The sequence below is a fragment of the Saccostrea cucullata genome, unplaced genomic scaffold, assembly GCF_032062105.1.
Source record: "Saccostrea cucullata isolate Sc308-1 unplaced genomic scaffold, CSIRO_AGI_Scuc_v1 ctg2977, whole genome shotgun sequence".
Lineage (NCBI taxonomy): Eukaryota > Metazoa > Mollusca > Bivalvia > Ostreida > Ostreidae > Saccostrea > Saccostrea cuccullata.
Genome location: NW_026940855.1, coordinates 49,219 through 74,234, shown reverse-complemented (window position 1 = coordinate 74,234; position 25,016 = coordinate 49,219). Strand labels below are relative to the sequence as shown.

The window sequence follows — 25,016 nt, the reverse complement described above, 5'->3', positions numbered from 1 at the left end:
GTAGTTAGATAGATAGATATTTATTTGGTATACTACACATATGTTACAATATTGACAATATAATTTAAGATATAAATATATAAAAGATGGCATTAAACAATATAATTAATATAAAAATATCGGAATCAATCATTTTTGAAAGACATGAGTTTATAAATATGATTCACATAAGATTAAATTTGTATACCAAGGATAACCCATGAAAGCCAATGGCTTATTTCCAATGGGGTCCTTATACTCAAACATGTATATTAATTGGATGTTAAATAATATAAGCAGATAAATATCAAATTAAAATACTATAGCTAAGATATGGGATCAAGTTGACAACACAGAGATCCTTAAAAATGAAGTGTATTATGACTGTATACCAAATATTCACATGATTGTAATTGGAACAACTTATACTAATAATAAAAACTAATAAAACACAACTTGACTTTTACACTGGGCAATTCCCCTTTCTAATAAAAATTTCTTGACATTTCTTTTAAAAGCAAAATTGTTTCCAGTATTTAAAACAGGTTTAATTTGTGCTGGTAACATGTTCCAGTCTTTGATTCCATTAAAATAAAATGATTCAGATTGTTTTTGCTTAGTTATTGGAACGACAAAATCTGCATTTGAGACTGATCTAGTTTGATAGCTACTAAAATTTGACCGAAGTATAAAATGTTCATTAAGATAAGAAGGGGCTTTTCCTTGAAAAATATTAAAAACATGGTTGAGTCTAAGCTGAGAAACTCTATCTTGAATGTTTAATAAATTTAATTGACTGAGTATTTCGTAATTAACAGATGCCTGAGGACCTCAATTCAAAATAAAACGAACCATCTTGTTTTGACAAATTTGTAACCTTTTCTTTAAAGTTTTGGATAGCCCTGCATACCAAGCACTACAGGCGTAATCAATATGGCATTGTATTAATGCTGAACACACAGTCATTTTACAAAAAGTATCTAAAAACCGGGCTTGTCTGTACAGACATCGCAATCTATTATTTACTTTCTGGACAATCGATTCAACAATGTATTCACCACTTAAACATTTGTCGATCAAAACTCCAAGATATTTAACTTTTTCTTTACAATCAATTTTATGGTCATTACATACAACCTGGAACTTTTCAACATTTTGAAGCTTTCTTTTGGAACCAAATAAAATGCATTCAGTTTTACCTAGATGTAACGATAATTTATTATCAACAAGCCAGTGCGAAGTCTGATCTAAAACTTTACCAAGTTTTTCTGATATAAAATCAGGATCTTTATGTGCAAATAAAACGGCACTGTCATCAGCGTATAAAATAAGTTTACAATCTGCGTCAACACTAGTAACCATGTCATTAACATAAATTAAAAATAATAAAGGGCCTAGAATACTGCCCTGTGGTACACCACAAGTGATAATACCAGCATCTGAAGAAATTCCATTACTGTGAACAAACTGTTTTCTTTCAGACAAATAAGATAAAAACCAATCAACAGATTGAACACCAATTGCTTTTAGTTTTTTACAAAGTATGTCATGGTCAACAGTGTCAAATGCCTTTTGCAGATCAAGCATAACCATTCCAGTATATAATCCCTTTGCAGTATTATCTCTTATAAAATCAAATAAATGTATCAAACAAGATTCAGTGGAGTACTTACTTCTAAAACCAGATTGAAACTCATATAAGATATTATTACGATCTAAGAATTTTGAAAGTTGCATATGAACAGATCTTTCTAAAATTTTTGAAACAACACTAAGAATACTAACCGGTCTATAATTACCTACTTCTAGTGAACTGTTCTTTTTGTGAATAGGTTTCACCCTAGCTGTTTTCATATCTTCAGGAACAACGGAAGAAGAAATTGATAAATTTACAATATATGTTATAGGAATCTTTAGAAAATCAGCTCCATCACGAATGAACCTAGCTGGAATATCATCAAGCCCCGTACTTTTAGAAGGGTTCAATTTTAAAAGCTCTTTGTATACAAAACTTTCACTGACTGTTTTCAGAGTAAAAAGATTATCATTTTTGGAATAAAAAGATTTAAAACGTTCACTATCCACACTAAACATATTTAAAGGAGTAGGGAGTTTGCTTACCAGTGAGGCTGCAATATTAACAAAAAAATCATTAAAATGATTTGCAACAGATTTAGGTTCATGACAAATATCATCATCAATTTTTAAGCAGACATTCCTTCTGCCCTGACGTTTATTATTAAGACCAAGGTCTCTTAGGCTCTGCCATAGATTTTTCGGGTTATTTTTGTTTTCTTCGATTTTACTAGATATGTATTCTGTCCTTGCAACTTTAACGTCTCTCTGTATCTCATTTCTAATTTTGCAGTAGTTTTTGTAATGTTCTTCCTGTTTTGTTTTCCTGTATGAATAAAGTAATGAATCTCTTTCTCTGATCTTTTCGAGTTGTTTCTAAAAAAGAAATTATAGTTATCTTTAATAAACATGGACTTCATGTCTCTAAGATTTCAGAATTTGTTTACTTAAATAATAATACACGTTGATATCCCTTACCAAACTGATTTGTTTGCTGCAGGCCTGCAGCTAGTAGGGTGAAAGCTTGGAGCAAACAAAATTGTTCGCAGGAAGATCGTTTTCTTGTTCGCTGATTGCCGCTAGCTGTGATTTTGCGGCAAACATTGCAGCATTTGCTGCAGGCTTGCAGCAAATTCGCAGGAACCCAACATGTTTGCAGAAAAAAAACAAACTTAATAGATTTCGGTCAGCTGTCTGCGAACTTGCTGCTTGTACACAGGAGTATGCCAAAACAATAAGGAAATTTTTTTGCTGCAAGATAGCAGCAAAGTTTGCCACAAACTTGCAGTAATGTTTGCCGCAAGCTTGCAGCAAGGTTTCTATCTCTGAAAATCCAACTTCATTTGCATGGTAAAATGTTTGCAGGAAGCTTGCTGCAGACTTGCCGCCAATTTGCTGCAAACACCAAGGCTTTGTAAAGACAGTCATGCTTTCTTTTGCTGTATTGCCGCAAGCTTGCGGCAATGTTTGCTGCAGACTTACATCAAATATTTGCAAGAAGGCAGTATTTTACGGTAACAGATGCTCAATGAAAAGTGGATAATTGTTTTGTTGCTTGTACTCCAGGGGTTTGAGCTTCAAAGATAAATAAATCACTTTACACTACAGGAAGAATATTGTATACAAAAGGCCCATGGCCCACATCACTCATCTGGGCACTGTGTCTAGGAAAAATATCAATTTAGTAATTGCCAAAGTTGTTTCGAACCTAAAGAAGAGTGGGGGGGAATGATTTGAACAAACTATGCAAACTTGAATGGATTCTAACTAAGGACGCTTACAAATTTGTTACAAAACCGCAGCTTTTTTTCCCCTATCAGTTTGAACTTTTATTGTGGTCTCACCATAGGGAGGGTGGGCGGTCATGATTATAACAAATATGTATCTAAGGATGGCTCCACATAAACAAGACCAATCATGCTTTTGTTGTTCTTAAGAAGATTATTTCCTTTATACTCCTATGCAAAATTGTGATCGTTCATATTGACTCCGCCCTTCCCCCAGGGGTCATGATTTGAACACTTATGAATCTACACAATTTAAGAATGTTTCTCAAGAAGATTTTTAAAAATGTTTCCTATGCATTCCTATGATCGTCCGCTGTGGCCCCGCCGAATAACTGGGTCATGACTTGAATAAACTTGAATTTTCACTACCTGAGGATGTTTCCACATAAGTTTCATCTTTCCTTGCCGAGTGGTTCTTGAAACGATTTTTTAGGAATGAAAATTTTAATTATCTCGCCCTGTAATAGGACATGGCTCTTCATTTAAACAATTTGACCCCTCTTCACCCAATGAAAATGTGAAAAGTTTAATGACGGACAGCTAGACAGACGAACGCCTGACAAAATGTGGTCTGAAAAACTCACTTGAGCCTAATAATATAGAGAATTCTTTAAATATTTTTTTTCTTTTTTACTCAACAGATATGCCAAAATATGCTTCATGCAAAATGATAATTAAAAGAACATATCTTACTAATGCGAAATTCAGTAAATAGTTCCAGGTATGATTTACGTATCAATTTGCTGGTGTTACAATCATCTATCAATAATAAATTTCACAGAAATGATATAAATGATCAATGATAAATAAATGATAAAAAATAAGGAAATAAAACTTCCACAATTAAAAATAAGTATATGAATGAAAGGAAACGGATGTTAATTTCCTCCTTTAAGCCGTTAAGGCTCCAATGTCGTACTCAATCTTATTTATGCCTTTAATTAAGACCAAGAATTTTTCCATAATATGCATAAACATACTGCATGCTGTTGTCTCTTTCTACCAGTAGACAATAGACAATTATTGCATGATAGAGAGGGAGACATGAAGATTTCTTCGACTGTGAAAAACCATATTCCCCGAGGGCAAACATTCATGCAATAATTATTTATTATGCCGAATCAAGCACAATGCGGGAAATATATAGAGAATCTAATAAATAAATGATGAAAACTATATATGAAACTGTTGCAAGTCACACCATTAGCGTTTCGTAAAAATGTCCTTGACGTGGCAAGTCATTCTGATTTACACACTGCAGTGTAGTAACATTCATCCCTCACTCACGTTTAAAGTCTTCATTTCGTAAGTTCTATGGTGGATACAATGACATTGTCAGCAAATACAATTTATCATTGAGTCAAAATACTTACAGACTTTTTCATACCAATTGTCTGTCCATTTTTTATACACTGAATTGACGACGGGTTTTTCCGTTATTTCCTGATTATGACAATGAGCACACAGCGGGTGTGACCGGTTGGCAGGGGATGCTCACTCCTCCATGGCACCTGATCCCACTTCTGATGTTTCGGAGGTTCGTGTTTGCTCTGCTCTTATTTTGTATATTGAGATTGAATACAATTCGTTATTTCCATATCCTTCCTCATGGAAATACAAGTTTTCTAACTATTTATATTTTACAATTTTATATCGACATAATTAATGAAAGAATTAAACAATCGAATTCGAGCAGTACTAATCATCGCATTTGCCGCATTGTGGCGTCACAATTGTGGAACATGATGTGAAACACGTTCTGCACACCTCGGCGTACTACATCTAGATGCAGGATAGTGTAGTCAGCCGAGGTGAACCGAATGCGGGAAACACGAAGTTTTGTTGCAGGGCGAACACGACGGCCACGTGACTGCCTTAGCCAGTCAGATTCCTCTTTAATTGTGATTATTTATATGAGGTATATTAACATGGAATATTAAGATATGAAATACCCAGCCATTTTCCAAATATCTATTTTTTTTTAAATATTATCTTACCGATTTTTCTTGCAAGTCTTGGATCTACAAAAAGAAATCAATATATAAAAGAAGTTATATCTCAGAAAAAAAAAACTGATAATTCTTTATTCATCAGAAAATTTATATTGGACCGAAGGCAGTGAGTTTGCTTAATTAAAACATGTATTGTGCAAGTGGAATGATTAACGCCCTTTTAAAAACCTAAGCAATGTTGTTGCATGTTGCTATTTCATGACATCTTATTACTACACATTGTTTATGTGCCATTTAATATAAGAAATACTATTTTATTTCATAAAAAATAATACTGTAGCATACTGGATTTCCTGTAGTGATCATTCCATTTATACGATCATCATATCATGAGATATTTACCATGAAGCACCAAATTTCTTTGCATAATCCGCATATTACCTGAAGAAAAAAAAAAGATTAAGGAATGGATAAAATAAATCAATTGTTTTTTATGTATATAATTTTCATTATTGAGCATCTGATAATTATCAATCTCTATATTTGTTTTTAAATAATTATTATAATTTATATCTAAAATCTTTCAAAAGAATCCGTCAAGATATTCTGAGTTAAAAGATGCAAGAATCATTAAACCACAAAGGACGCGAGGGTTCATAATTACTTACTCGAAAGATCATCCACAGTGATATGAAGTTCTCTGATATCTCCAAGTAAATCTATGTATTTTTTCTCTTGTTCTGGGTCCATGGAGCAGGTTTTTATCATGTTGACAGCATCCTGATAAACCGTGGTTTCTCCTACGTGTCGCTCTAGCTCCACCACAATATCCCGGATGTTTCGCCATTCCTGTCTAAATTCTGACTCGGATAGAGAAAGGTCAGCTGAATGTCCGTAATACTGGTTTCTAATGAGGCGAATTCTTTCAATGTTGGCGGCCACGCTTCTGTCTCCGGGATTGGGAATCTCTCCCCAACCTTTGGAATGAGGTGCTATTTTACACACATTGCGTAGAAGTAAATATAATAAAGATATGTCTAAGTCTGAATAATCACCACTGTATTGATTTGTCGGTTTGGGGAAAATTATCTCGGATTGTGTTTTGTTGAGAGGATTTCTTTGTCCATGTAAAAGTTTGTCTGTAAATTCTTTTACCTTTCTTGACAAATCAGATGGTAACATTTCAGTCTTTAGAATGTCCCGTAACACATCAGTACATGGACCAAGTATAAGCCTAGCCAATCGAGCAGTGTTTGTTGTTTCTGGTGTAGAGGTATAGCACTTGGATAAAGACATATTGCGGATGCCTTCAATAGGTTTGATTTATTGGTGAAGTGTTAGACTCTGTCTTTGTCTCAAAATAATTTCAATCTAAAAATAAAAGAATTATTATAATAGGCTGCAATAATTGACAAATTGAATTATTACTTTTTTTCCAAAGCACTTGTTTGAAAAATATGTGGTAAATTTGTTACCAATCTAGTTCGTTTCTGATCTAAACACATTTTGTGACTCGACACTTTTATGAGCGTACGAGGGTTTTTCTGAATCACAAGTGCTTTAAAAATCTTTAAAGCTCGAAGGCTGTCAAAGTAATTTTACATAATATTATCCATTCTTATTTAATTCTGTTTCACGTTTTTTTTTTGTTTTTTTTGGAGGGGGGGGGGTATTTAATATTTGATTTTAAAATAGTCAGATAAACAGAATAAAAGGATTTGTCCATTTGCGCAAGAATTTTATTTACATTTTTACATTTATGATGTTACATTTAGGCTACACTGAAAGTTTATACAAAAGTCTTTTTAACCTCTAAAGTGCTTTCTTTAAGAAAGAAATGGAGATAACGAACAATAGTCAATATCAAAGTCCATAAAACAAGACACAATAGAAGCAGAGCAAACACAGACCTCTGAAAAATCAGAGGTGGGACAATGTCATGGGGGAGTGAGTTTCCACTGCTGACCATTCACCTCCCCCGTGTGCTCCTTGTTATGATCGTGAATTAACGGAAAATCCGTCGTCATGTTAGTGTATGAATAATGGACAAACAATTAGTTTGAAGAACTTCAGTCAGCATTTGACTCAATGATAAATTGTATTTATTGATAATATCAGTGTACATGTATCGACCATATTTTTTTTCCAAATGATGACTTTAAATGAGGTAACTGATTTTCTTGTTTCATCAGCTTGCTTGTCAATATCTAATATAGATAAAGAAATTGTTCAAACGTAGGGCATGCTCTTGTGTATCGAATCAACTGAGATAAATACACTCCCTATGCAGGTGATGATGGTAGATTGCTGCATAAGTAACCCTAACAAAAAAATACTATAGTTATCTATAGTTAACTATAGTTTACTATAGTTTACTATAGTTATAACTTTGACACTTTGAAAACTTTGATTTACTATAGTGATAACTTTGATACTTTGAAAAACTTTGACGAAAACTTTGATACTTTGAAAAACTTTGGCGAAAACTTTGACACTTTGAAAAACTTTGGCGAAAACTTTGATACTTTGAAAAACTTTGGCGAAAACTTTGATACTTTGAAAAACTTTGGCGAAAACTTTGATACTTTGAAAAACTTTGGCGAAAACTTTGATACTTTGAAAAACTTTGGCGAAAACTTTGACACTTTGAAAAACTTTGGCGAAAACTTTGATACTTTGAAAAACTTTGGCGAAAACTTTGATACTTTGAAAAACTTTGGCGAAAACTTTGATACTTTGAAAAACTTTGGCGAAAACTTTGATACTTTGAAAAACTTTGGCGAAAACTTTGATGCTTTGAAAAACTTTGGCGAAAACTTTGAAACTTTGAAAAACTTTGGCGAAAACTTTGACACTTTGAAAAACTTTGACGAAAACTTTGACACTTTGAAAAACTTTGGTGAAAACTTTGACACTTTGAAAAACTTTGGCGAAAACTTTGACACTTTGAAAAACTTTGGCGAAAACTTTGACACTTTGAAAAACTTTGTTGAAAACTTTGATACTTTGAAAAACTTTAGCGAAAACTTTGACACTTTGGCGAAAACTTTGACACTTTGAAAAACTTTAGCGAAAACTTTGACACTTTGAAAAAATTTATCGAAAACTTTGACACTTTGAAACACTTTATCGAAAACTTTGACACTTTGAAACACTTTATCGAAAACTTTGACACTTTGAAAAACTTTATTGAAAACTTTGACACTTTGAAAAACTTCATCGAAAACTTGGATAATTTAACAATTGAAAATTTTTATCGAAACTGTGAAACTATGAAAAAGTTTATCGAAATATTTTACACTTAAAGAACTTTATACTCTGAAAAACTTTATCGAAAACTTGGACAATTTGAAAATCTTTATCAAAAACTTTGATAATTTGAAAAAAAGTTTTTTGAAAACTTGGATAATTTTACATTTTGAAAAACTTTATCGAAAACTTAAACACTTTGAAAACTTTATTGAAAACTTTGAAAAACTTAATGGAAAACTTTGAAACTATAAAAAAGTTTATCAAAAACTTTGACACTTTGAAAAACCTTATCGAAAACTTGGATACTTTGAAAAACTTAATTGAATACCTTTATACTCTAAAAAAACTTATCGAAAACTTTGACACATTGAAAAACTTTTACAAAAACTTTGATACTTTGAAAAACTTTATCGAAAACTTTGATACTTTGAAAAACTTTGGCGAAAACTTTGATACCTTGAAAAACTTTGGTGAAAACATTGACACTTTTAAAAACTTTGGCGAAAACTTTGATACTTTGAAAAACTTTGGCGAAAACTTTGATACTTTGAAAAACTTTGGCGAAAACTTTGATACTTTGAAAAACTTTGGCGAAAACTTTGATACTTTGAAAAACTTTGGCGAAAACTTTGACACTTTGAAAAACTTTGGCGAAAACTTTGATACTTTGAAAAACTTTAACTATAGTATTTTTATGTTAGGGAAGGTAAGTTAACGACAGAACAAATGTTTAAATGTATACCAAATCAAATGTTAAGAGCCTCAAAAAACATATTTACTATAGTATGCTCAAATTTCAGGGTCCTATACATATTTACGATGTGTCTGGATAGTTAAACTGTTATATAGTATTTCGTGAAAGGAAATTTTTTACACATTGCACCATAAGTTCTACTCACCACTCACTTGATTGATTTGAAATTTAACATATTTTCCTTTTTGTTATATGGTGTCATCATTGTTTTAATCCTAGAGTCAGTTCTTGTAGAAAGCTCATATTGCGCATGCTTGGATCAAATAAAAATATAATTTATATTGAAAAAAAAGTTTGTACACCAGAATGCAGAAAGATGCAATAAAGACTCTTTTGTCAGTGTGTTTCCTCATGTAAGTTCATCGCCTCGTTATAATGTACGAGGGTTGTCCCGTAATATCGTGGACAAGTTGTCTAGTGCGAAAAATAAACATCACTGTGTTCTGAAATTTTCACTATTATTTAGTACATATTTTAATAATATAAACAGCAAATTTCAGATAAATATATACATAAATAAACAAATTATGAGATTTTATCTCATGTATTGTATCACCTTACGGCGTATGGATTTTAAAGTCAAAATGTCTAAAACAGCGTCACGTTTTACCTTTGCTGAAAATGAAGTTGGATGAGTCCGACTTAAATTTTGGAATTTCATTGATACACATTCTTTAGTCTCCATAAACAGTCGAAGAAACAATTGGCACCCTCATGCGATCTTCTGAAGATTTATAAGTAAGTTACGGACAATATTCTCATCATCATTCAACTATCTCATATCGGCGGTCTACTGTGACAGCGTCTTTTGCTATTACATTAGGAGTTTGTCAGTATGTTTTGTACTCCCTAGGGACTCGATCAAAAAAGACTTCGCTAAGAAAACTCCTATTTCATTTGTATACTAAGATATTGTTATATTTTTATAATCTTTTTCTTCTATGGTCATTTCAAGTCTCTACCAAAGGTGTCATTACAACATCAAATTAAAACTGAACTGCTCTCCGGTGCGCCGTAACGTCATAAAACGTCGCCATTTTTTGTGTGTTGTGTTTACCACTTTCTTGTTTCGATAGCTCGAGAAACTGCCAAAAATTAACCAAATACCTTAAAAATTTTACACAGACTACAAAATTAACTGTGGAATTGAATTAGTATAATTTCAATCCGAATCTTATGTATTTAAAACATTTATTTTGAATTCATACTCGTGTATTCTTTAATAAAACTATGGGTTTTTTTTACCGTGCGCCGTAGGAAAATACCCCGTGCACATTCAAGCATAATAAAATCTTTATTTTTGCCTATATTTTATCAAAAAATATTATCATGAACTTGAATATGATAAATAAACATTTACTGAAATGTTCAGCCTTGTGCGCCCATTACTTTTGAAGAGAAACGCTTTGTCCACGATTTTACGGGACAACCCTCGTATAAGTGTCAACATCCGTTACTTTCTACGTCAAGTATTTTGAACATTTGACAAGCAATATCTAGTATGTAAATCAATGTGACTCAAACACTTAAACAAAAAGCACACTACATCTTGTTAACCAAAGCCTCATTTCCTATTTTTGACAGAGCGAAGCAAGTAGAAGATAATTCTCAAAGAAGATGATAGATAATTCTAAAAAAAAACTTGTTTATGAGGATGACTCAATTGATGAAGCAATATCCAGTCGTAATTTTTGTTTTGTTTTAAACAATATTAACAAAAGTTTTTCCAACTCTTCGTAATATTCATTACATATATTGTCTTTTCCTTTTCCTTTTCCCTTATCTATATATTTATTTGCATCTTTCAGCATACACTCTTAACTAGATTATAATGTATATCATCCTCTATTTATGACAATAAGTATTAATTTTTTTCCCTTCAAGTGTACCTGAACTTACCATTCAGTAACATTTAAAATACAATTAACAGTCAAAACAAATTATATACATATTCCCTTTTCATCGGTTTAATACTGTCCAGTATATCGTTTTGTACCAATTATATTGCTAGAACAATTATCTTTATAACTGATGACTTACTTCCTGATGGTCATATTTTAAAACCTTTTTACATGAAATTGTAAATCAATTCTGCTGTGTATGGATATTTGCAAATGTAAAATCCTGAACAAAGAAGATATAATAGAACAATAGACAAATAAATCAGAGAAAATTCGAATTAAGTGAAGAAACGACTAAACTTTCTTACTTAATCTAATACTGTTATCATTTTGTTGTAATTTTAATTACACTCAGCGAGATATTCACTCATTACTTCTCCATTTTGAACGACATAAGATTAGAAAAAAAATGGATGTCCGCCATTTTGAGATTTTTACTGCCATTTTCATGAAGTTCAACATATTTTTTGGATTCAGCATACTCGAAATAGGTTAAAAAGCTATGCTGGACCAAATAATATTTTTTCGCCGTTAGACGTTATTTCTAGCCTTCTTTTTTAGAATCAGGACCAGACTATCTTTGATAAATTATATTCCTTTTCTTTTCATAGCAAAAGTTCTTTGATGATCATGCATTTCAAGTGTCATTGTGATATATCAATTAAAAAGAAAATTTAAAAAAAAAATAATGAAGAAAGTGTGTACGTGTACATCGGCACACAAAAGCAAGCGTAATTTACGTCTCTCATAACGTCATGATTTATTTATTTATTTATAATAATAATTATTATTATTATTATTTTTGCTTCACATGTGTTTTTCAGTAAACATCTTAAATTTCTAAGTGATAAACAACTCTTGTCTCAGGGACGTATTTAAGTTCCATTAGTATTCTATATCAAATTCCATAAAACAATACAAAATAGGTGAAGAGCAAGCACTGACCACCGAATCATCAGAAGTGGAATCAAATACCATGGAGGAGTGAGCATCTCCTGCTGACCAGTCATATCCGCCGTGAGCTCCTTGTCATGATCGTGAAATAGCGGAAAAAAAATTTAGTGTATAAATGGACAAACGATTTGTTTGAAAAACGTCAGTCAGCATTTGACTCAAGGATACATTGTAATACAAAAAATACATTGTATTTGCCGATAAGGTCATTGTATTGACCATAGAATTTTCGAAATGATGTCTTTTAACGAGACAGCTGATATTCTTGTTTCATCAATTTGCTTGTCAATAATTTATCTCAATAAAGAAATTGTTCATACGTAGAGCATGCACTTGCGTATCGAATCAACTGAGATATACATGTATACACTCCGTATGCAAGTGATGATGGTATATTGCTGAAGTAAAGGGAGTTTTGAACAAATGTCTAAAGATAAAACAAACCAAATGTTAAGATCTTCCAAAACGTATTTACTATAGTATGCTTAAATTCCAGGGTCCTATAAATATTTACGATGTGTCTGGATAATTAAACCGTTATTTTGCTTGAGAAGTGGGAGGGTATATAGCTATCGATATGTCCATCCGTCATTACACATTGGGGTACCCATCTCTTATCCTCAATTTCTCTTATACCACTGAGTGAAATTCAATGAAACTTTCACAGAATCTTTGTTTACATATTGCCATTGTTCACCTCCTATTTTACTTTTTTATCCGACACATAGTTTGGGTTTCCTGGCCACAACAAAACATGGACTTTTCCAATATAGTCATATAGGAGGCGGGGGTATCATTTAATGAATTCATTGCTCACAATGCCTCTAGTTTTTAATTATTTAAGGACATTGGCAAGGTTCCTGGCATTTGCATAGATTTTTTCAAAAACTCTTGAACAGGTGTAATGATAATTAACACGTTATATTTTGGTACATTTAACCACCCAAGCCACCCTTCCTTATGAGATTTTGTCCAATCAATGTTTTTACAATTCTCAATGCATTTCCTATGTAAAATGTTGAAAAAAAGGACCTACAAAATTTTTAACTATAATTTTTTTTCCAAAATCCAGTCATTTCAGAAAGTGTATATATAATATACCTTATTGTATTCTCATTTCCAATTATATCTAGATATCATGACTTAAACACAAATTTAGAAACATGACACAGATCTACCAATACCGTTCATTATTTTAGAGTTACTTCCCTTATTCAGAATGGTAAAGACTGTTTGGCTATTTATGTTAAGTAATTTACCATATTGGAAACAAATTTTCATAAAAAAATATTGGCTTAAATTTCTTATAAAATTCTAAATGGTGCCTCCTTCGCACGATCTCATTCAGTAACAGGTTCTCGGCAGTTGTCATATCTTGTAATTGTCCTTTCCAGCATTGAAATAACGGTCTGCTGACCACTGTTTACTGTCTGTCCCTGAACACAATGTACAACAAAACAATCACCGCTTTTCTTTCTTGCTGTAGGAAAGCACATGTGCTTTTGTTTACCTACGTAAAATACGGTTTTTTGGTTTTCATTTCATAGAGAACTCTACACGGGAGATCACTCTCAATCACAGTTTTCTAAGTGAATAAACCCATGATATAAGCCTTTTGTTCTCCGGATAACCGTGACTTGCCAATGTCCTTAATATAATACTATATTATTAAACAATGTTATATTTCGTGAAACAAAAGGCACCAAAGGCACACACTGCAGAACATTTTCTATAGATTGCACAATAAGTTCTACTCACCACTCTCTTGATTGTTTAGAATCACTTATTTTCCTTTGTGTAATTAGTAGGCATCACATTTTTAGATCCTAGAGTCCTTCCTTGTATAAAGCTGAAATTGCGCATGCCAGGAACAAATCAAATAGTCATTTATATGGATATTGTTTGCAAGCCAGAGTGCAATATGAAGCAATATTCAACAGTATGTTTCCTCATGTAAGTTCATCGCCTCGTTTCATAAAGTATAAGTGTGAATATCCGTTAATTTCTACGTCAAGTATTTTGGACCGTTGACAAGCAATATCTGGTATGTATATCATCATAAATATTTTCCTGTGACTCATATACTTAAACAAAAATCACACTACATTTTGTGAACAAAAGCCTTATTTCCTGTTTTTGACAGAGCGGAGCAAGTAGAAGATAATACTCAAAGAAAATGATAGATAATTCTAAAAAAAAAAAACTTGTTTATCAGGATGACTCAATTGATGAAGAAATTTCCAGTCGTAATTTTTGTTTTGTTTTGGAAAAAAAAATCATTAAAGTTTTTTTTTTCAACTCTATAATATTTATTAAATATATATTGTCTTTTCCATTTGTCTTTATTTATATTTTTATTTGCCTCTGTGAGTATACACTTTAAACTAGATTATAATGTATATCATCATCTATTAATGCCAGATAGTATTAATCTTTTTCCCTTCCAGGTGTACCTGAACTTATCTTATAAGTCAAACTGATGACTTACTTCCTGACACAAGATATAATTCAAAACCCTCTTTTATGAAATGATGCATTGTATAAATTGTGCAGAATGTCTCTCAATACTTAAGTAAGGACGATAACTCGCCACGCTCTACTTAAGTATGTATAAGGAACAAGTAATGGTTAAGGGCCTTGTCTGCTAGAAGCAATAGTGATAACATGAATGTTACGTAAATGTAAGATCAGCTGTATTTATAAAATACCTGTATATAGTGAAAGATCAATGATTGCTGCTGAGAATAATCTATTTCATTAGTTAACAATATTCGAGGTCTAAAGCTGCGATAATGCCTGTTTTTGTTTACCTATCTCCACAGCAATTTCAGGTTCAAAAGGGAGTATGGTTTTAGGCCAATCTATAGTTTTCAAAAGTTTATTCATATAAAGAAATGTTGTTTTTTTTAAATGTCGTGATTGGAAAATATCGATATTGTTTATCATTTTATCTTTTTCTTCGTTATTAAGTTCGAAACATTTCAAAACAAGTTGCACCGTGACAGAAATATGTAGACAAAATATCATCTCCCTCTGTGAAACGATCGCGTTATTACATTTACACAGAATTTAACATATTTTCTCTTCAATGGAAAGATAATCTAAGAAAGATATTTGGAAATGTAAATATAACAAAATAAAAAAAATATAAAATCAATAATGAAACAAAGAATGGTATTTCGTCAAATTGCATTCAGTATGTTTGTTCTCTTGGTCTGGCATAAGCTTCGTGGAGGCGACCTCAAGGTACATGCACTACCATCAAGTGTGGTCAATGAGATTTGTAAAAAAAAAATTACATCACTGCACCGTTTCCAAGTACAACCAGCCTGTATTAATGCATCTAGGGAATCTTTTGCTCTTCAACAAAATGAGTTGTTTGTGCACTGCTGGAAATGAAAATGTCAAATTCGATATTGTACAGAATAGGTACTCGTGCATCTGAAATTATGAAAGGTTGAATAAGAAGGAAACTGTCCTCGATACTCTATTAGATATAGTCTGAACAGTTCAGAATAATTTGCAAATATTAAAATCATCGTTGACAATATATTTCAACATAATCTATAAATATCTTAATCGATGTTCACAATACAATTATCTCATTTTATAAGAACAATTACTGCCTTTTATAGTTCCACTGTTTATTGCAAATCTCATTTCTGAGTTAGCTTCGCCCATTAAATTAATAAACCCAGCCCATACTTGGACTGCTTTCTTTGACTGCTGAGACAGCTCTCTGGGACCGCTGGGACTGCTGTGGGACAGCTCTGGGACTGCTGTAGGACCGCCCTACTGTGCATCAATAAATATTACAACCATTCACAATTCATCAACAGATCAGCATAATCTATAAATACATGTATTGAAATATATCTTGACAATACATCAACAGTTCAACATAATCTATAAATCTCTTAATCTATGTTCAAAATGCAATTATTTTCTTTTATTTATTTTAAAACAATTTAATAAACACTTTAATACATGATCTTACACATATTGATATCAATGAACAAATAACTTTTTATTGATCTTCTAGAATTAGTTAACATAATTTTTTTTGTGTCTATTTGGTTGTACATGTATTTTACACAAACATTTTTATTACATCAACATACTACGTTTGTTCGGATTTTGTGAGTTTTGACTCCAGCATGCGCCTCTTTTCTTCCTAAACATAAATAAGCCGTCATTGGATATACCTGCTCTTGTATATGCTTACTGACTTTCATAAAATTAAATTGATTGATTGTATATTGTTTAACGTCCCTCTCGAGAATTTTTCGCTCATATGGAGACGTCATCGTATGCCTATGAAGGGCCTCATATTTTGACCTTTACTCGGTACGCAGGGTCATTGAGCAGTTAAGGATCTCATCTAAAGGACCCAAACCTTTCACTACAAAGTGCTGAGCGCATGGCGAAGGAACAGCTGTTACCCATTTTTCATCGACTGAGGTCAGTCGCGGCCGAGATTCGAACTGACAACCTCCCGACCACGAAGCGAGCGCTCTATCGACTGAGCTACCGTGAACGGTCTCATTAAATTAGAAATTAGGTTTAAGATTTCCAAATTAATAAGTTGGTCATAATTTTAATTTTTTCAGTAGTTTTACAAAGTGGCATAATGACTAATGTTAAAATTTGTTATTATACATTTTCTCGGCCAAATAACTTTTCAGTTTGTTGGCAATATGTTGGATCAGGAATGACCACTTCTGCTTCTTTAGGTTCCCAAGAGACAGTCGTCTAGTAACAGTGGTTCACTTCGACTCAAACCAAAGGTTTGATGTTTTCACTTTTTTTAGATTGCTTCAGCGCTTATTCAATGTGTCAATAATCTTTGACACTGATATATTTTGGTAGTGAATGTTACTTATTCTTTTTCAAAACACACACACAGCAAAACTCGTTCAATGCGAACATGGAAATTGCGAATTAACGGATATAGCGAAGTCATCTTGGATCTCTAGCTATATAATTTTAATAAATCTACTATACGGTTACAATTAATTACAGATTTAGCAAAGTAATTTCATAGGTCCGTTCCCTTTGACTTCGTTATTACCGAGTTTTGCTGTAAAAAATTTTGTGCACAAATTTTATAGCACTTTTTAATTTAATTTTAACAATATAAAGAACATGATTTTTACCTATTTGCTCCGTTCACATAATTATATTTTTCAATCGTTAGGTGTCTTTCTGTAAGAAGTAATTAGACCTGCGTCATTAAATTTAGGAAATATGTATTTCAATTTATCCAACTCTATATGAAAGACCTAGACAACTAGTAAGGACCTTCCATACAAACTTAAAGAACTGGTAAGTCACCTACAGGACAAACTCGGACAACCAGTAAATCATCAATAGTACAATCTTAGAAAATCATCGGAAAATCATCTACAGTATAAACTTAGACAGCCTACTGAGGAGCAGAGCAAACACTGATTTCCAAAACTGAGATTAAATCATGTGCCATGGGGAAGTTAGCATCCCATGTCGACTGGTCACACCCGCCGTGTGCTCCTTGTCATGATTTGGAAAAAATGGACAGAAATCCGTCGTCAATTTAGCGTATAAATAACGGAATAACAATAAGGATGAATAACGTCAGTCAGCATTTGACTCATTGATAAATTGTAGTTAATGACAAGGTCATCATATCGACCTTAGAACATACATATACGGAATTATACTTTAAACGAGAATGCTGATAAAATGTAAACAATAAAAGTTGTGGGCGGAGTAAAGGTCTACCGTAATAAAACATGAATATTATAATTAGGGGATGGAGTAAAGATTTATTGTAATATAATATAAAAATTCTAATTAGGGGGCCTTATGATGGGGATATCAGGCGGATCCTTTATATCTGAAATGCCTTCAATGGGCGGAGCCTCATTTTCACATGTCAATCAAGGAATGAAGACAAAGGTGGACTGTATGGGGGTGGAGCTATGCAAATCAACATGTCAAAGACAATACACTATGGTCCCCGTAGGATCTGATGGATGCCTTTCTTGCTTTTCTTTAATTCATTTAAATATTGTCAATTATTATTAATGCCCTGTACACATGTTTATTTTAATCTTTTATTCAGTAAATAAATTGGAACACGGCTTTATTTTTCATTTTAAAAAAGGACTAAATATAAGTTAGATAGGTTGAAATGAAAATCAAATAGTTTTTTTTTTTTCCTCACTTTACAGTTAAAAGAAAATATTAAATCAGTTCCTTAACTTAAGAAAATTTTGTCTAATTCAGAATATTTGAATGCAAATGAACATTGTTGTCTTAATCAATTTACAATATATATATCCAGGATCTAAGAGTGGTGGATCTGGTAAAGGTGGTGCATCAATGGGAGCTGGTGGCGGATTCAATTGAGGTTCGAGTCCTTACAAGGTATGTAGTATTTCTGGTGGCGGATCCACAGATGTTAGTGGTGTGACTTCTACCATTGGCGGATGCAGTTTTATGGGTGGTGGTGGAAGCAACAGTGCGATCCGATCCTCTATTGGTGTATCAACAAGAAAGAACACTCAAACTACGTACGTCGTAGCGCCGCCAAAAGAGTGCAGAACAGAACAGGTTTGTCAGGAAAGGTGCAGATCAAACTACAATATTGGGGAAGCAGGAAAAGATGGTTGTGGGACGTGTATCTGTATAAAGCCCTCTGTAACAGTGAGTGGGATCTTTATAGTCTTCAATAATCGTGTTTTCATGAATTCATTTTATAGACAGAACAATAACATCTTTGATAGAAATTTAAATGATTATACTTACAGCTCAAAGCATAACACAGGTAGTTTAACCAGAAGGTACGTGTTTTAACGTTGACTTTAAAAAATAAAATACAAGCAAAACATACTTTAATGTAAAATCTAAAATTTAAAAAACTATATGCGGTATAATGCATATCTTTGCCCCCACAAAATTCAAATTTTGAAAAAATCTCGATACATGCTGAATTTTATAAATTGTACGAGAAATATAAATTAACGGATCATATTATAGTTTTAAAGTAGTTTATTGACAATTTTTGTTTTGATGACGTTACAAAATAGTTTGATTTTTTGTCATTTATTAGAATTAGGACAAAATGGACAAAAGTTATTTAATTTCAGCTTTAAAATTTATAGAGCGCAAGTTCGGTCAGGGAAAATATTTACATATTTCATTGATATTATCATTCAACACATAATATCAAATTATTAAGCCTGATCAAATCTGCGCTCGATGATTTTTACTCAAAATGTTGACATAAAATATATATTTTTCTGTACAAAACATGAACATTTTAATTTTACGTCATTTTGTGACGTCATTTTAAATATATGACGTCATTGCTAATGAAAATACTCAGTGTTTTGAAGTCAACATACATTCCCCTGTTTAAGAACATAATTAAACTTCTCCCTCAACGTTCGATTTGGGGGGGGGGGGCAAATATTGGTTATTACCGATTAAAGTTATGTCCATCCTTCACACTTCTTTTGTTTATTCCCTTCACCGTTACAAGTAAGGTTAATAGGAGCATCATCAAGTGGTGTATATTTCATTATTTGTTTGTCAAGACTTCTAGGGGTATGTTGACTTTAGATAAATATATAGAAAGAAATTCCATTAAAGCCATGATTAGTTAGTTCCCTAGCAAGATATACTGTATACATGGAAAATTGTGCCCCAGTTATAGTTTGGCCCCTTTTGCCCTTCCCTCTTTTGGGAGAATTAAAAACTTGGCAAATTCAAAATTTACAGTAACATTTCTGAAACAAAACTATAAATTGGCGAATTTAAAACGGAACAAAATTGTTTTTCCAAGTGTGAAAAGGCAAAAATAACCCTGCATACAGTACATCTACATCCATAAACATACCCAAAGAAAATATTGTTTGAATTTATGGTTTATTATAGTGTTTCAGAAGCTAAATGGTTCATTATAACAGAAATAAAAACTCACCATACACTTGAGTTATTTTGTTTTTCCTTGCGTGAGCAGATATTCTACCGTGTAATAATTAACATTGTATTTATAATGTAGTTCACCAGGTGATGACCTTGACCTGTCCTAGGCTGACCTGTAACTATGGCTGCAGTGTGGGTTATAAATGTGGAACAGACGGCTGTCCCACGTGTGACTGCGCTCTACCTTCAGGTTAATATTGAAACAGAGATACATGCAGAAAATGACTGATACATTACGGATAAATTATGATGATTATAGGAGAAAGGATATAAAACTGCCTCCAACTTTATTCTTAACTTGATAAAACATTGAAATTTTATACTGCAATAACAAGGGCTTATTCTAAGTTTATTTTTGGAAGGTTCTGACATGATAGAAAAAGGAACAATTTATTTCAATTATTCAATCAGAAAACTTACCTGAAAAAATATAAAAGTACATAGATTTATGACTTTTAAAATACACATAAATTCACTAGGGCCTAATAACTAGTCGTACAATATATTTCTGCAATATATTGTACGCTATAAAATACATTTACGGTAAACATACATTAAAATGCATTTGTGAAATTCTCAACCTTCTAAAACACAGGGTACGCCACACATGAGGTCGTTATACAACACAAAGTGGATTGTACAACCTCATTCAGTTGTCCTGCTTCATGTGACGTTGGTTATAAGTGTGGATTGGACAGTTGTCCTACTTGTTGATGTTTGGTGGGCTACGTGCAAACACAAACGACAGGTAAGTCTTCTACAGTACAAACTGAGACAACAAGTAAGTCGCCTACGTATAAACTCAAGCATAAATATTTTGTCTTATTTGAGCTTTCGAACTTTTAGTTCAGACCAATTCACTTTTTTTTTTAATTTAAAATTTTGTATTTTATTCTAGACCAATGTAAACTTTTTTAAATTTTGTAATTTATCCTAGACCAATGTATTGATTGTGAATATATTGATTTCCTGACCCCAACACCAGAAACATTGACCTTTGTTCAAACTGTTCCGAAGCAAACACACACTGTTTACGTCACAGGAGGCAATGAATGCACTGATTGTGACGTCACTCCACAATTGGTGTCCTACGTAAAGCCTAGACCACAAACACAAACTGTTTACGTCAGTGGTAAGAATGAGTGTCATGGTTGTGACATCACGCCACAAATGGTATCCTACGTAAAACCAAAACAAACTGTTTACGTCACAAGTACGAATGAATGTCATGACTGTGAGCCCATTAAGCCTCAGATGATCTCATACGTTAGACCACGCCCACAGCAGCAGATTGTGTATGTTACAGGTATGTAAATTTTAAAATATAAAAAAAGTTTCATATTAATCTCATTTTTCAAAAATAAAAAGAGAAAAAATGTGCTCTTAACTTTTTTCCTCCAGGAACACAGATGGAATGTAAGGAATGTGAAAAACCTCAAACTTACTTCATCCACAGAAAGTGTATATACAAAAACCAGACTCGACGGAGAATGGAATTCCGATATATGTAGACAGGCCACGCCAACCACAGAAACAAACTATGATTGTCACTCAAACACAGAAATGTCATAACAGTCATACGTGTGGATCAGGTAAGGAAAAACAAAAAAGTGTCGTGCAGTTCAGGTCACTATGCATCACGTGAGGTCAGACACGGAAGTGTAATAACTGTAATATTTGTGGGTTAGGTCATTCATACCAGGTTAGGACGAAGTCAATTATCTTTAAAATTGTATTTTTTTCCCCAAATTTTGTGACTGAAGTTACATAATTCTATTTTATCTTTTTATTCATATCAAAGCCATCATTTCGTTGTATTTTCTTGATAATCTATTTCTATTTATTGAGATAAGTATTATAACAACAGATATGACATTTTCCTACAAGAAGACAAAAAGTATGTTGTTTTTTAAATGGCTGACTTTAAAATCCCTTTAATATGATTTTATCAAGAGAATTCATGTCAGTCTTTAATGGTCTTATTATATGATACAAGTCCTTTTTTCTAGTGAGACTGATTAAATGATATTGCTTTTGTCGATCTTATCATAGACGATTTTTTCATACGCGGGCTGTCTCAAATCTATTTATATAATGAAGTATTGTTATTTATTCATTTTCAGGTTCTTCTAGCGGTAGCTCAGGTGGTGTTATCATGAATGTACTGACGGGTGGATCTGGTTATATCAGTGGCGGATCAGGGTTCAGTTCTGTTGGAGGTGGTGGATCCAGGGGAGGTGGTGGTGGGACTCCTTACGGAATCAGTGGCGGATCAACTGTTTACAGCAACGGGCGCGTGATTGGAATGAGTGGAAGCGGGAGTGGTAAGAACCAGAAGGTTTTGACCGACCGAATGAAATCAAATAAAATATATCATAAATGGACCTTTTGTCTAAATTAATAATTTAAGAATATATTACACTGAATCCTTGTCTTTGATTTCTTTTCTTTACATTTAATAAAAACCTATGTCGATCTACATCAAAAATGATAAACAAAGATTTTATAACATTGAATGCATATCTTTGATTTTGTTTTTGCTTGACATAACAGCGTTCTGTCCTTTCTCTTTTTTGGTTTATTTTGTTTTTACATTGTAGCTTATTGCCCTCCAATGAGACATGACTGTCATCCATCTTGTATCAAGTATGACGATCCTCACTGTAGACGGTGTTTATGTTAAAGGTAATCACGTGTGTAGGCGGCGCTTATGTTAAAGGTAATCGAGTGTTTAGATGGTGTTTATGTTAAAGGTAATCACGAGTGTAGGCAGTACTTATGTTAAAGGTAAACTCGTGCGTAGGCGGTGCTTATGTTAAAGGTAATCACTTTTGTAGACTGTACTTATGATAAAGGTAATAATCGTTTGACATATAGTCACTTATAAATAATCATCAGTCAACTGAAGGGATTGCAGTATACAATATTCAGATAAAGAAAGAAACGTAATGAATGAGCAATGCAATAATTTTTTCGATATTTAATTTTTTAGTAAAGAAAAAGAAGATGAAGACAATGATCAACAAACATAGTGTTTCCTAAAATTTAAATCTGTATATTTTCTGAATAAATTATCATATTTTGTTTTTTTTTTAAATTATTTATTTTTTGTAATGAACTGAGTCAGGTCTATAGCTGTCAATTTTACATAGATAATACTCAGATTAAACTCTAGATGGTTTACATTCAGCCACGCAGTGTTTGTTATAAGCTTATTACTACGATTAATGAGTCGACTTTTTTCCCCTTAAAAAGCAATTTTAAAGTATTTGGCTGATTTTTATCGAAATTTCCATTGACAATAATTCCAAATGTTTAGAATTAACAATAAGATTTTTTAACATAAAATCACGATACATATTTTAAAAAGTTTTATACTTATGGATAAAAAAAACGATTTACACGTAGTGGAGATGTATTGCCTAATGTGGTACGTAAACTAAACGGCTTGATTTGAATGATTGTAATATCAATTTGCTACTGTAATATTAGTCAAACTGTTTTAAGGGACAGATATATGTATATCTAACCCCAAAACAAATATTTAACAAAAGGCATTAAAAGTACAAAGTCATTGCTCACCCATCAAGATAGACTTAACATTTGGTTTCGCTTTGGGATTGAGAATCAAGGGCATATTGTTTGCCCCACCGTGTGTTAACCTAAATCATAAACAAAGGCAGTGGAAAAAGTGGAAATTCACCTTTCCAAACCTGAGATGCATTTGTTGTTCCTTTGTTATAATAAGTGTTTTGTTTTCAAAATATCGAGAAATGTTTTGATTACGTGCAACTAGAATTTTTGCGAGATTTGTAACGAAAAAAAATGAGCGATATATTTTTTTCAAAGTGATATATTGTGGGAACTAATAGCATTGATTTGTGCTTTTGACCACAGAGTCTGACATATCTGCTTTCTGTTTACATATTTAACTTGAAAAAAAAAACGTTTAGTAATCTGACAAGTAAGCTGTATGAAAAATGTGAAATTTTAACTTTACAATCGTCAACTCCCCTTACTTATACGGCAATAATTGCACAGGGAACATACGACTTTGCAACTTTATACACAACAATACACAACAATTCCCAACAACAAATTAAAATCCAGGCTTCTTAATATCATTGACAGTTGCTTTTTCAAAAAAAATGGAACTCGTAATTATATATACTAGAAATATCAGATTATATATTGTATATAAAATTGTATTACCTCGTCATTGGTCATTTGCAAAATTATATTGTTAGAACGGATTCTGATTGCACACATAAGTACTCTGAAGTTGACATCAAGATGATGCTTGAGTTCTGATTGACAATATCTATATGGCTTTGGAGACAGAGTTTTCCAACAATCTATTGGAATTTCTATGGGTACACATTTCGCTCCGTTATTAGAAGACCTATCATTATATTCATATGGAGCAGAATTTTTAGAAAATCTTATGCGCGAAAAGAAGAAAAAACTTCCTGTTGCCTTCGACTCGACATTTAGATATATTAACGACGTATTGTTCATTAACAATGGTTATTTTATTTCATACGTCGATACGATTTATCCTGGTGAGCACGAGATAGGAGATACTACAGAATCTGACACTTCTGTTTCATACCTGGATATCTTACTTGAAAAAGACATTAATAGCAACTAAACTATATGATGAACGTGATGACTTTACCTTTTCTAACGTCAACTTCCCTTACTTATGCAGCAATATACCTTCATCACATGCATAAGGAGTAAATATATCTCAGGTGATTGGATACCTAAGAGCATTTCTTAAACGAGGTAAATTATATTAAATTATTATGAAGCAAGTTGATGAAACAAGAATATCAGCATTTTAGTCATCATTTCGTAAGTTTAATGGTCGATACAATGACCTTGTCAA

At 32.5% G+C, this 25,016-nt stretch overlaps 1 protein-coding gene and 1 pseudogene across 2 annotated transcripts; one reads left to right on the top strand and one right to left on the bottom strand.

The window, feature by feature from the left end:
- Positions 1–4,855: 4,855 nt before the first annotated feature.
- On the bottom strand, positions 4,856–14,110 carry LOC134256454 (uncharacterized). 2 transcript variants are annotated; one of them, XM_062739097.1, is made up of 4 exons: positions 13,913–14,110; positions 5,962–6,664; positions 5,639–5,734; positions 4,856–5,362 (listed from the first exon to the last, which is right to left on the bottom strand). In XM_062739097.1, exons 2-3 carry the CDS (start codon positions 6,587–6,589, stop codon positions 5,676–5,678), a joined length of 687 nt encoding a protein of 228 aa, XP_062595081.1. In that variant the 5' UTR covers positions 6,590–6,664; positions 13,913–14,110; the 3' UTR covers positions 4,856–5,362; positions 5,639–5,675. The 2 variants fall into 2 exon arrangements, with proteins under 2 accessions (XP_062595081.1, XP_062595080.1); XM_062739096.1 differs by having other exon boundaries at positions 4,857–5,362; positions 5,696–5,734.
- Positions 14,111–17,757: 3,647 nt separating this feature from the next.
- Positions 17,758–23,149, top strand: LOC134256459 (uncharacterized; annotated as a pseudogene).
- The last annotated feature ends 1,867 nt before the right edge of the window (positions 23,150–25,016 follow it).

Coding starts and splice junctions, on each gene's coding strand:
- LOC134256454 (XM_062739096.1), bottom strand. CDS start 6,589: ATGTCTTTATCCAAGTGCTATACCTCTACACCAGAAACAACAAACACT. Junction 5,735..5,961: donor CACTGTGGATGATCTTTCGA/GTAAGTAATTAT, acceptor TTTTTTCTTCAG/GTAATATGCGGATTATGCAA. Junction 5,363..5,695: donor AAGAAATTTGGTGCTTCATG/GTAAATATCTCA, acceptor TTCTTTTTGTAG/ATCCAAGACTTGCAAGAAAA.